We start from the raw sequence: 14,339 nt of genomic DNA on the forward strand, positions 1-14,339 counted from the left end.
CAAAGATAGTGGTTAAGAGTGCTGTTTCTTCTTTCAAACTCTTGGGTCAAATCCTCATTCTGCCACTACATGTGTTGGACAGGTTAGTTAACCTCTCTACACCTTAGTTTCCTCATCTGTAAAATGGAGTACTATAATAATTTCCCCTTGCAGAATTGTTTTATGAAGAGTAAATGATAAAAGTCAAGTACCTGGTAGTAGTAATCATCATTGTCATTGCCATCATCATCCTTTTATTTTATGATCATCCTATTGCCTTTGCCATGGCAAACTTTTCAAAGTCAGGCACTCTCAGTTCAGTTCAGTCGCTCAGTCGTGTCCGACTCTTTGTGACTCCATGAACCGCAGCAGCCAGGCCTCTCTGTCCATCACCAACTCCCGGAGTCCACCCAAACCCATGTTCATCGAGTCGGTGATGCCATCCAACCATCTCATCTTCTGTCGTCCCCTTCTCCTCCTGCCCTCAATCTTTGCCAGCATCCGGGTCTTTTCAAATGAGTCAGCTTTTCTCATCAGGTGGCCAAAGTATTGGAGTTTCAGCTTCAAAGTCAGTCCCTACAATGAACACCCAGGATTGATCTCCTTTAGGATGGACTGGTTGGATCTCCTTGCAGTCCAAGGGACTCTGAGAAGTCTTCTCCAACACCTCAGGCACTCTACAGGTGTCTATAATTCTTTGTAAAAAAAGTCATTGAAACTTCAAATTTAGTTGTATCCAATTTTAGTAATCAATTTTCTAACAATATTAAATCGATAGCCTCCCTCATGTAAAAAATATTTTATCAATCTTACATTATAGAGTGGTCACCATTTCTATTCACCTCTCATCTTTTAAAATAGGCTCTTTCCATTCTATCTCTACTGGTTTTAAGCCCTTTCTCACTTAAGCTTTTCTTTTTGCTTTCCTTCATTTTTCTCTGATCCCGGATCAAGATTATTTTTGTTCTTGGCTTCAGCTATCCTTGAATAAATCCTAAAGAAGAACTTCCACCCCAAATTGCAACCTGAATGTTTCTATCCAGACAGCGTGAAATAACCTTAAAGGTAACATTCAAAACAATTTTATCTCCAAAACTGCTTGTTCCACCTCTATTACTTGTCTCAATTAGTGGTATGTCCCAGTATCTACCTAGTGCCTCAAACTAGAAGCCTCAATTACCTTCAACTGCAATCCTTCACTTAATCCTGGAATTTTTTTTTTTTTTTTTTTTTCTGGTTGTTTGTTTGCCTCTACTGATACTGCTTCATCTTTCACCAGAAATAGTAATGTTACAAGCTTCTCAAGGTTCCTATTTCCATTCTCTTCTCAATATGTTCTGTCCTCTATACTGCCAGTATGATTATCAGAAATATTTTTCTATATCAGAGATCTTATCATATTTCCCACATTCAATCACCATAGTTTTCTAAGGCTTGACACTGACTATGAAGTAATGTCCAAGCATTTGCAATCTCATCTCCCTTCCACCCATCCTACATTGTCTGCTGGTAAATATTTAACAACTGGATCTCCAGGGGAAAAAGTCCTGATTTTAGTGTTTACCATTTTATACAATGAAAATACTGTTACAATGGCTGATTACAAGTTTTCCTGAAGTTACCAAACACTGGAACACACAGTTGGAAAGAGACATGCACAACTGGTTCATGAGCCAGCATGAACTGGCTGGGTATGAAGTTGAGCCAACTTCAGCACAGACTGTTCAGTAAAAGCTCTGACTGCACTCACCTTCACACCATGCGATCTCTCTTCCCACCCCTCCAGGTTTTAGTACACATAATCTCAAGCCTGTGACTATTACTTTTCACATGTATTACACATCAAATACATGTGTATTTTGGCAGTGTGTAATTTTAAAAGGGTTAAAAATATCACTCTGATATACATACGGAACATGTGCAAATATTTCAGTTGCATTAATGAGTGAACTAACTTTATATCCTATCTTGCTGGTTCCTGCATTAATGTGAGTTAAATTTTTGATGCACATTTATTATATATTTATATGACAGTCATGTTTTTAACTTTTTGAAAATTAAGTAGCAATGAACAAAAATGTAAATATAAACCATAGAATTTATGGTGGGTTTATGATAGGTGTTCTCTCAGTTAAAGGAGATTCAAGTTGAAATTACTGCCATGTGTTTTCTAAAGAAAAAGATATTGTAACTGCATTTATGAACCTGAAGTATTCTTTAATAGTTCTTACTTTGAAAAGGAATTCTCATGTTGTTCCAGCATATTAGATTACTTGCCATTTAGAAGTCATGGACTTTGACACTTCTGTCCTTTTTCATAATTATGTTCCACCTACTTGAAACATCCTAGTGAGTTAGTAATGATAGCCAACATTCTGTTGTGTCTGGCACTTTCTAAGTATTTAACCTGCATTAGCTTAGTTAATCCTCACAACAACCTCATGAAGGTAAATAATACCACAGGGCTGGAGAAGTTCAGTACTTTCCCTACCATTACAAAGCTAAAAATCCACAGAGTGAAGTTTCAAATACAAGGCTGACTTTGGAGCCCATTCATTTAATGTTAGGGCTTCCCTGATAGCTCAGTCAGTAAAGAATCTGCCTGCAATGCAGGAGATCCTGGTTTGGTTCCTGGGTTGGGAAGATCCACTGGAGAAGGGAAAGGCTACCCACTCCAGTATTCTTGGGCTTCCCTTGTGGCTCAGCTGATAGAGTGAAGTTTCAAATCCAAGTCTGACTTTGGAGCCAGTTCATTTAACATTAAGCTGACATTCTCACCCTTGAAATACCATCTCCACTAAAATCCCATCTCTGACTAAACAAGATAGAATCACTCCATCCTTTGTGTTTTCATGACCTTTTTCTTCTGTTTCCAATATGGCAAGGATAATAATAGCATTAAGAGCTTGACATATGCTAGGTACTTTGTTGAACACTGTATATGCATTTAATCCTCACAAAATTGTGAGATACTTTTATCTCCAATAGATGAGGTACTGAGGCTGAGATTGAAATAAGGTGCTCAAGTTTACACTCTGCCTACAAAGTGGCCAAGTCAGCCTTTGAACAAGAGTCTAATTACAGAGCTCAAGGTCTTAGCGTAGGAATTTATCTTTCATCTGAGGCTGTTAATTAACTTCTTGATGACAGGAAAAGTTTGTTTTCGTTCAGGCTACCTAGTTACTTGAATAGTCCCTTATTTTTAGTGCATTATAAGTGAGTAAATTGAGTAAAGTCAATCCACAAATATCTGCTTTCCCTTGCTTTAAAAGGGTCAGGACTATATGTAAACTATCCCCTTGCCATTCCCATACACTCCCACAGACTTTTCTGATACATCCCTCAGAGGTAGTGTAATCTCCCCCCTCCCTTTTCAGATGTCACTGGATGGTCATTTTCATCTCTTAAAGTGTTGGTTTGGGGCTGGGTCGAGTGAAGGTGCAGAGCTGTAATAGTTCTCCCTGATTTCAACTATTTCCTTCCTTTTCATAGAAATTTTAAAGTGAAAATTTACACCTTTATTTCTCTAGATACAGCAACCTAGTGAGTTGGGTAAGGCTGATATTAACCTATTGTATAGATAATTAAACTGAGGCTAAAAGTAAGAAATTATTTTCTCCAGGTTAATATAACTAGAAAATACTAGAGCCAAAACTAGAATTTAGCCTTCTAACGTCCTGGTCCTGGACTCTATTAACACATCGTAACAACTTTCACTTTCCTTAGAATTTCTAGAGGAAACATCAAATTATAGCATTTGGCCAGGGTAACACAGAATATCTAAGCAAAGAAGAATATCAAGAAAACTGAGTAAGTAAAGAAAGCAAAGCAACCAGCACTTTGTGGAGTGAATTCTGACAGGCAAATGAAAAAGAAAAGTGAGATATGGACGAAGCACTCAGTGAAGGACACTAGAGCCTGAGGATGGAGGTCTAAAACCCAGAAGGCTCTGGGGTTGGGAGTCAAACCATTCAAGAGAGTCAGGAACAGGTAGGACCCCGGACCCGAGACCCTGCAAGAGAAGCGGGACGTCAAACCTCCCGAGCCCGCGTTGCCCCGCCCCGCCTCGCGCCGCCCCGCCCCGCCTCGCGCCCGCGGCTCCCCGGCCCTCCCCCAGGTCTCTTAGGTGATGTTGCAGCCAAGATGGCGCCGGCGGCGGCCGCGGCTGCCTGAGCGCAATGCTTCGGGTCCTTGGCGGCAGCGGTGGCGGCTGTGGCCTCGGCCGGGGCCTCGGGTCTGTCCCGGGCGTGAGTGCTCAGGAGCCTCTCCTCCGGCCGGGTGAATCCGGACAAAGAGGAGACGGCCTCGAGGAGAGGAGGCAGTGAAGAACGGAGAGAGAGCGCGGCGCCTCCCGCCTCGGCACCATGGCTGGGCTCATCAAGAAACAGATCCTGAAGCACCTTTCCAGGTTAGAGCCTCGAGCGTGGGCACAAGCCCGCCTCCGCCCTAGCAGGGTACCGGAGGCAACCCGCGGCTTCAGGGGCGGCGGGGACTGGCAGCCTAGCCGGAGGCGACCCTTGGACTCCCTGCTCCAGAGGGGCAGAGGTCGCGGCCCCTGATCTCCCTTGGCCCCTGCACTCAGGGCTGGCCTCGCGAGTCAGCGCCTGCATGGGGTCGTCCCCGGTCCGGGTCGCCCACAGACAGGTTCGCCCCTGGACGGCGCCCCTAGATGGATTTTCTCCCCCGATCGGCTCGCGGAGGAGCGTGTTGGGTGGCAGGGAGAGACTGATGGCTGGGATCATCCCCGACGCGGCGTCTGGGGGGCGTCGGGAGGACCCTCTCGGGCGGTCCTGCGCGGAGACTGGAGATGGTCTGGCGCCGCCCAGGTGCTCGGTGTCTGCTCGCCTCCATTCGGAGATGAGCGGTTCCGTTAACCCAGGGCGTCTAGCGCAGTGTGGACTCTTAGGGCTGAGCCTTGTCTTCTCACTGAAATGTTAACCTTGTTATTGTTCTGAATTCACCCTGCCTCGCCGTTCCCAGTCTGTGCATTAGAGGGTGTGCCTGTTTGCACAGTTAGGATTTGTTTTAGGTAAATAATTAGAGTTACCAACTTTGGCAAGTTTTTTTCTGGAGTCGTTTTAGCCCCACATCATTCGTACAGAGTTTATTACTATTTTTTTAAATCTAAGATCCATAAATTCAGGGAGTCAACATCTGTGGTAACAAACCCAAGACTTGTCAGCCTTTCCATTTCATAAGGCGGTTTTAGTCAGAATCATGACTCAGTAAAGCTGGCAGTTTGTTACTGCCCCTGACTTTTCCATATTTGTCTCAAAACACAGGCTAAATGTAGGATCTTGTTTCCAAGTTGTTAACAGCGAATTCGGAATGCGTGATTATGACCCTTTCCTCTGTTATTTGTAAGCTAAAGATTACTTTTAACTGATTTTAGGAAAACACTTGGGTGTGATGATATACTTTCCTAGTAAAGAGAGCTCTTGGTTGTCCAAATCGTTGTATACCACAGGTAGTATGCTGGAGAGCAAAATTATTATTTCTGTGATTCAGCAAATATTTTCCTCACTTATAACATTGAATAAGATAAAGGTATTTTTTTAAAGTAACCAAGTATAGAAACACTGATGATTATACATTTCTTAATGGTATCACTAATTGGAAATTTTCTTTTGAAATTGTCCATATGATCCAATAATGAATTACTTCATTTTGGAAGATGTTATCATTATTTTGTATGATTTAAGTAAGATCTGACTTGTCAGATGTCCTCCAGCCTTTCTCATACTCAGTTCACAAGAAAATTTGCACCTACAGAAAATGATTTGAATTTCTATTTTCTCACTCTCCCGAGGATGACAGTATTTACATAGCTAGTTCCATTTTAGATGCACAGGAGAAAAGTTTGTTCAGTCATTAAGAACCTTAGGACATTAGAGTTTAATTATCTTATAGAACTCCCGTTGATGAGGACTCTTACAAATCAGTTGTAAAGGTAATGGTTTACTTCACAAAACAGACATATTCAGAATTGAATCTTGAGAATTACTCTTTTTTTTTTTATAATAGAGTATAGATTTACCATGTGTTAGTTTCAGGTATCGGAGAAGGCAATGGCACCCCACTCCAGTACTCTTCCCTGGAAAATCCCATGGATGGAGGAGCCTGGTAGGCTTCAGTCCATGGGGTCGCTAAGAGTCGGACAGGACTGAGCAGCTTCACTTTCACTTTTCACTTTCATGCATTGGAGAAGGAAATGGCAACCCACTCCAGTGTTCTTGCCTGGTGGGCTGCCGTCTATGGGGTCGCACAGAGTCGGACATGACTGAAGTGACTTAGCAGCAGCAGCAGCAGCAGCAGCAGTTTCAGGTATACAACATAGTGAGTCAGTTATGCATATAGAGGATTACTTTTTTAATCTGTATGATTTCTAATAACTGCACTGTTAACTAATGATTTTTTTGAGATGTGTTTTTGAAGCACTTAAGTTTTCAGTTAATTCATGTTTCAAAACTTCCTTAAGTCAAGTGACTGAAGAGTATCGAATTCATCCTCTTGGTTAAGATATTAACCTTACTGCTGTTATTAACCTTACTGTTATTAACCTTACTGTTGCTGTCATCTCCTAAGAGCAATACAGTTATTTATAAATATAAAGGATGACAATAGAAGAAACAAGGTGGGTGTTGTGATAATTTACTGTTACTCAGGTAGTGATGAACTTCTGAAATTATCTAGGTCAAACTTAATTTTATAGATTATTCAGTAATAAAGATGTCACTATACTGATCTAACCATCTGGAACACTGTTTGATTGGAAATACTCAGAACATATTATCTTCTGATAATAGACATTTCTTATGGCTAGTGAATCGAACTCATGATAGTTTGTTAATGGAGGGCTTACCTGACCACTCTTTTCTCTGTAGCACTCATTCTCATCTGTAATAAGATGTACTTGTTTATTTGCAGTTCATTTGTCTTCTGTACTGAGTGTAAACTCCAAGAGAGCAGGTTTTTTTTTTTTTTTTGAGTCTAGAATAATGTAGGTACTCAATGACTATTTTTTGAATGAATGCATGAATGGCAACAATGAATTGACTGTGCTTCATACTTTTTTTTTTTTTTTTTAAGCCACCAATATTATCACAGATATTGGGCATGGCCAATTTTCCTGTGGTTTTAGGAAATAATGGACAATTGAATAATTGAATAAATATGGTACCTTTGGTATCCTGGAAAGAAAGGACTATGAAAATGACACTTTATCTAAGAGATAAAGAAGACAATGTAGGAACAAACAGGAGAAAAAGAGTGCTTACTCCGAGCTTGGAGGTTGAAGTGTGGTGAAATTGTAAGATTAAAAGCAGTGTTATTCAGATACAAGGGCTTAAGAAAGCTGAGAACCGAAGAATTGATGCTTTTGAACTATGGTGTTGGAGAAGACTCTTGAGAGTCCCTTGGACAGCAAGGAGATTAAACCAGTCAATCCTAAATGTAATCAGTCCTGAATATTCATTGGAAGGACTGATGCTGAAGTTGAAGCTGTAATTTGGCACCTGATGCAAAGAACTGACTCCTTGGAAAAGACCCTGATGCTGGGAAAGATTGAAGGCAGGAGGAGAAGGGGACAACAGAGGATGAGATGGTTGGATGACATCACCGACTCGATGGACGTGAGTTTAAGCAAGATCTGGGAGTTGGTGAAAGAACAGGAAGCCTGGTGTGCTACAGTCCTTGGGGTTGCAAAGAGTCGTACACATTGCAGTCCATGGGGTTGCAAAGAGTCGGACACGACTGAGCGACTGAACTGAACTGAACTGATAAGAGAATTATTCTTTAGAGATTAACAAATGCTGAAAGCAAATGATGAACTATTTGAGAAGTGTAAATCTGTATACTTATTCCCTATCTAGTTGTTTAGTTTGTATTCCAAGCATCTCTTTAATTGTTAATAAAAAGTTTGTATACTTGAAACAGATCTGAAACTGAAGAGGACAAGTGAGTGAGTGAGTGTGTGTGTGTTCGTGTGCACACATGTGCAGATTAGTTACAGAGTAGTTACACTTTAATAGAAGTGAAACAGGAAAAGCCTTTGAAGGGGATTTTACCCTGATCTTTTATACTATAACTGTCACAGAATATGTTTTGGAGAGTTCTCTAGGAGAGTATTTTTTCACAAGGAAATGGAAAGCTCTAAAGAAAAGTTAGAACAAGTGTAAGAAAGAAAATAAAAGCAGGAGCTTACCTTTCAGCTCAAGTCCTCATTACCTGTTACTGTGGTATGTGTACATATGTGCTCCAGCAAAGGTGAAGGGCAGGGAGTAAAAGCTTGAAGATGGGGTACATTTAAGCCAGGACATAAAAAGAGATGGGGAAGATTCAGATACAAATGCTCCCCCTTTGGCTCAAGGCATATTATGCTGGAGGTACAAGTGGGTGTTGCAAAGACATACACTACACCTAAATACAGTCTTTGTATGGTTTTAAGCAGTGGTTATGAAACAGGGGTGTTTGACCCCTCAGAGGATATTTGGCAATGTCTGGAGACAGTTTTGATTGTCATGACTCGGCAGAGTTGGGTCTGGGGTTGTAACTAGCAGGTAGAGGCCAGGAATGCTGCTAAACATCCTATAGTGGACAGCATGCTCTCTCAGAAAAAGAATTATTTGACCTACATGTCAATAATTTTGAGGTTGAGAAACTGATTTAAAGTATACACATGTATATCAGATTATTGGACTAGGATACTGGGCTAATTAAGATTATATTGTCTGTCATAAATATACTACCATGTGTTAAATAGGCAGCTAGTGGGAACATACTGTATAGCACAGGGAGCTTCGCTTGGTCCTCAGGTAATGACTAAGAGGGGAGGGGTGGGAGGAAGTTTCAAGAGGGAGGGGATATGTGTATACATGTAACTGATTCCAGGTAGTGCTAGTGGTAGAGAACCCACCTGCCAGTGCAGGAGAGGTTGCAACCTACTCCAGTATTCTTGCTTGGAGGATCCCATGGACAGCTGAGCCAGGAGGGCTGCAGACCATGGGGTCACAAAGAGTCAGGCACGACTGAAGCACGTTAGCACCCACACATAGCTGATTCACTTCATTGGTCAACAGAAACTAACACAACATTGTAGAGCAATTATACTCCAATTAAAAAAACTGTAAAAAAAAAAAACAAGATTATATTGTCTGCAAACAACAAAAACCTGCTCTGTTTCACTTAGGCTAAAAGAGGAAATGTAATAGAAAGCTGTTAGTGTGGGTCACAGAATCTGGAACAGCCAGTGCCTAGGGCCTAGTTGGAAGAGTACTTGAACTTCAGCACTATTGACATTTGAACCAGACGATTGTTTTTGTGAAAGGCTGCTCTGCGCATTGTAGGATGTTGAGCCGCACCTCTGGTCTCCACCCACTAGATGCCAGTAGCACTCCTGCAGCCTTGACAATGAGAGCAGGTCCCCAGATGTTGCCAGATGTCCCCTGGAAGGTACAACAACTCTCAGTTGAGAACCACTACTTTAGGGTGCTGTCTGATCTTTCACAACTCCCAGTCTGGTCTTTCCTGTTGAAGTTTCGGATTTCTGGGAGAGAGAATCTGTTTGATCCAGTTCTGTTTATCCACGGGTCAATTAGCAATGGCAAGGGGTTGTATAGCAAAGATGTGGTCATGTGGGGAACTGTTTAGAGTCAGGCTTGTTGCTCCATTTGGTGTCTTTAGTAGGCACCTAACAAAATTAGGTTTTGGAGGGCCTCATTTGCCATGTTAGGGAAATTGAAATTGAATTTCATCCCAGGAGGTGACTGCTAATAAAGAATTCCTGATTAAAGAGGGACATGATCACTAAAGAAAGGTACATGGTTATGAGTTTGATTTGCAATCCAAGGTTCAGGAACATTTCTCTGGGGTGGAAACATAGAGTCTATAGAGGTGCTCAGATTAGATTAAGTAGAAAAATAATGTAGAAAGATATCAGTATTCCACAGAATTTATGAGAAGGTTAGAGAAACAGACTTGGGAAAGGCCTGGATACTGGCCAGCTCCAAGGATTGAGGTAAAAGAAACTTCTTGACAGTTTCAACAAGACATACTCCCTAAACAAAGCGGAAGAAATAAGTAGAAAGGGAGAGTGGCCTGAGAAGATTAACTATTTGGAATATTTATTAACGAGATTAGGAAAGGTTGAGTGTTTGCAGGATCTTGTGACTGACTGGCAAAATGAAGGGAGATTAGAGTACCTCATAGTATATTTACTGAGTGCTTCTCTGTACCAGGTACTAGTCCATAATGTTGGGGCAAACTCCTTGCCCTTAGTGGAGCTTACATTTTAATCAGAGAAAGCTGAGAGTAATTAGATTAATTAACTTTCACATTTAAATTAAATGTGAAGTACACTGCTATTGAAAAAACTAAGAGAAAGGGAGTAGGAAGTGCACGGAGGTGGGGGGACAAACTTTGCAATTTTAAATCCAGTTATGGAGAAGGCTTAATTGAGAAGGTGTTATTTGAGGAGAGAGCTGAAATTGGGAGTGCGAACTAATGCAAAGATCCAGAAGAGGAAGCTTGTCATTTTTTTGGCAAATACATTAATGCCTCCAATATAGGTGAAATGGAATGAGGACTGAGGTGAGTAGAGGAAGGTAAGATCAAAGAGAAATCAAGGGCCAGATCTTGTGGGACCTTGTAGTGACTTTGGCTTTTACCCTGAGTGAGACTGGAAGCCACTGGAAGGCTTTGAACCATTGATCACTCTGCAGCCAAGTGGGAAATAAATAATTGGAGGGCGGGGGAAGAATCAGGGGCCTAGTGAAAAATGTTAACTAGCCAGATGAGAAAAAATACTGGCATGGAGCTAGGTGGATGCCGTGAAGTTGTTGAGATACATAGTCAGGTTTTGGATGTATTTTGAAGGCAGAGCCACAGGTTTTGCCAATAGATAAAATATGGATTGAGAAGGAGAACAGTCATGGATGACTTTGACATAAGCAACTGAGAAGATGGAGTTGCTATTAATTAAGTTGGAGAAGATATGCAGAAGGAGCAGGTTTATGGAAAAAGATCTGGAGTTTGGCTCTGGATACCTTAATTTGGTTGTCTATTAAGTATATAAATGGAGATCCCTTTATTTGTAAGCTAATTTAGACTGTGCCTCTTATAGTTTGGCAACAGTGATGTCAGTGTTTTTTGTGTGTGGTCATCCTTTGGCTTAGCCAATAGATAATTACAGAAAAGTAAATTGTGAGTTGAATTTTAGGGGGTGGATTTTTCTTTTCTTCTATTAAGTACACTTCGTAGAAGCATCTAAAATTGAGCAAGGTGCCTGTTTCTTTCACATTAATTTACAACTACAACCAGATATTGATTCTTGGAAAAGTTACTTTCAGGAGATTGATTTGAGAACTTCAGGTGAAAAGGAGATTGAATGCGTGGTTTATTGGATATTGTAATACTGTTATTCTAGAATCAGAAGGTATTTGTTCCGGTCACCTAGAAGGAAGTTATTAAAACAGTGCAGTTTTAGACTTTGCTAAGATTTAACAGGTAGTGTTGAGTAGTTAAGTCACTGATCCAGCACCTTCATAATTTGATTATTCTATGCTGCCTGTTCAGGCTGTAGTTTGCACCTAACAGTTCGCTTTTCTTTGAGTTTTCAGCATTTCCTGTATTACTCCTTTATGGTATTTTATCATCCTGTTGCAATATCCCTTAGGAGATTCGTTTATTACTTGGGAATCATTTGACCTTACCGTCCTTTGAAACTCGGAAAACACAGTCTTTTGACTCAGCAGTTCTTTAAAGTTGGAAAGGACAATTTCTCCATTCATTTCTTTTTACTTGCATAATTTTTTTTGCAGTATTACAGTTTGCCTTAATACTGCAGTTTCCAGTCTAAATGTTTCCTCAGTAAGTTGATCTCTTAGCAGTTTAGGTTTTAAAGTTTGCATACTATGTTACTTAAGATGAGTAATTTAATATTTCTATTAAATATTGATATTTACAAGTTGATATTAATTAGCTCAGATGTAAGTTACAAGCTTTATGGGGCTTCCCTTGTGGCTCAGCTGGTAAAGAATCTGCCTGCAATGCGGGAGACCTGGGTTTGATCCCTGGGTTGGGAAGATCCCCTGGAGAAGGGAAAGGCTGACCACTCCGGTATTCTGGCCTGGAGAATTTCATGGACTGTATAGTCCATGGGGTTGCAAAGAGTCAGACATGACTGAGCAACTTTCACTTCACTTCGCAAGGTTTATGACACCATTTCCATGAGTGAAATATGAGCAGGTATCATATCAAGACAAAATTATTAAAACAAAATTAAGAGCTGAGCAAATATGATCCAGGATGTATTTTTTTTTAGGCATTATACTTGTTATTGGTCTGTCTCATAATTCATTGACTTATTTTGAGACTTCTCTCAGCCAAAAAGCATGTTGTATAAAAATTTTGAACCTCTATATTAGTCTATCCTTTAAGACACTTTTAGCTGTATGTACTCTTTTTTCTACCCAAAAGTACCATTAAGAGAGGAATCTGTGACTTCTTTTCTGCCACTGTTATTATAACATTGTGGTGTTTTCCTCTACTGTTTTTTATTTATTTTAGAACAAAAGCTTCTTGTTTATTAGTTCCATACACTGTCATCTCTTTAAGGGCAGAATAACCCTGATAGGCTTTGAATTCTGAGGGCAGTGACTGTGCTTGTGTGGTTCTCCATTGTATCTTTAGCATCTGCCACAGTACTGTGGTACAGGGTAGTTGTTCAGAAACATTTTTAGCTGACTGGAGAAATAGATTTATACTATTGTAAATTTATACATCAGCCGTCATGGAACACATAGGTCATAAATCCATGTATTTATAAAGCTGGATACATTTTTAGCGATATTACAATCTTGATGTTTGTGGGTTATTTTTCATAGGTGACTTTACTCTTTAGTATTCTTTATGAAATGAAATGAGGATTATAGTTTTAACTGGGCCTTGGGCAGTTAAAATTTTGACAGTTTGTAGGTTGCTTGTCTTTTAGAGTGCTTATCCTATTTGGTTTCATTTAATATTATTTAGTTCAGTCTTTGTGTAATGTTTGTATAGCATAGCTATCTCATTTTTGTTAAATATTATTTTTAATATAAAATTAAAAACATACTGATTTAATAGAGTAGTAGTGCTACCAGTGGTAGAGAGAATGAAGAAAATCCTAAATGATTAATTTATCTTAGATTTTAATCAGCATTTGCCTATAGTTAATCCAGTGTGAAATACAACTGTATTTTCTTTAAAGTGACTCACAGCTGAATATTTTTATCATATCATTCCTTTCCTCTTCCTTCCCTTAAACTTGCTCCCTTCTGTGTCCCCTGTGTACCCATTCCCTGCAGCGATCCCTGCTGGCTGTGGTGGAGATTGGTGTGCTGTGAATTTCATAATCACCCAAATGAGTCCCAGAGGAGTCTAAGAAACCCTGGCAACTGACTACTTGCTTTCACCAGGAGTAGGGACCTTTTGTCTGAATTTCCTGCCCTCAGGTAATTCTTCTATTCCCCATTTTTTTTTTCTTCTCTCTCTGTAAATGCAAGCACTTCCTGTGCCCACATGAAGATACTTTGAGAATATTTTCTAATTCTTCTTGTTTTAGTCAGACACCAATTTCATGTTTTTTTTTTTTTTAAACTATGTAGCTATAGGCCCATGCAATTCTCTTAGAATGTCTTCTAATATATAAGATTTGGCAATGCACTTAAAGTTATAACCAGGTCTTTCTGATGTTGCATGAGTGAGTTTTATAACTTATTGTCAGCTACTTGGAAATAGTAGTTAACATTATCTGCTCTTTAATGGGTTAGGCATTATAGTCTAATGTAATTAAGGTATGAAGGCTTTTTTCGTAAAGAGAATGTTTTGACCAATTCACTGAAGAACTTAAAAGTTTTGTGTATTTAATGTTGGTTATAATTTTTATCAAAGATGTTGGAATGACTCTCAAGAACAGCTGTGAAAATAGGATTCATTTTGAAGAATGTAAGGGCTCCCACTCCAATCTTTTCTTCTCTCTCCTACTGCCCTTTAAAAATCAGGGAAAATAGTTACGCTATAAAATCAGATTCATGGAAATAGCACTAAATATTTCAGTCTAGACTCAATGAAAAACCTAGAAACTTATATTTGAATGCTTCTCATGCTTGGTAAATTTATACACTTAAATACTTTGGAACTCTAAAAGTCTACTAAGAAATCCATAATTGAAGACTAGTCATGAGCAGAATTGAGCCACTAGTTACATACTTATCCTTGGTGTAATGTAACAGTTTATAAACTTGCTGACCATATATTAGCTGGCAATTGTATAGGTGTGATGACTTAAATATTATTTTCCAGTATTCTTGTTTGCTTTCCAATAT

General features: G+C 39.8%; 1 protein-coding gene across 3 annotated transcripts in view; it reads left to right on the plus strand.

Moving 5' to 3' along the window:
- Positions 1 to 4,109: 4,109 nt before the first annotated feature.
- The window catches only part of BLTP3B (bridge-like lipid transfer protein family member 3B), a 92,672-nt gene continuing 82,442 nt past the window's right edge, over positions 4,110 to 14,339 (plus strand). For 2 of the 3 annotated variants that reach the window (XM_070370291.1, XM_005889589.3), the window contains exon 1: positions 4,110 to 4,387. In XM_070370291.1, the coding sequence (XP_070226392.1) occupies positions 4,344 to 4,387 (44 nt within the window). In that variant the 5' untranslated portion in view covers positions 4,110 to 4,343. Of the gene's footprint in view, positions 4,388 to 13,319; positions 13,467 to 14,339 lie in introns of all 3 variants that reach the window. The other variant, XM_070370292.1, reaches the window with a different exon arrangement.

Source organism: Bos mutus, chromosome 5 (assembly GCF_027580195.1).
Source record: "Bos mutus isolate GX-2022 chromosome 5, NWIPB_WYAK_1.1, whole genome shotgun sequence".
NCBI lineage: Eukaryota > Metazoa > Chordata > Mammalia > Artiodactyla > Bovidae > Bos > Bos mutus.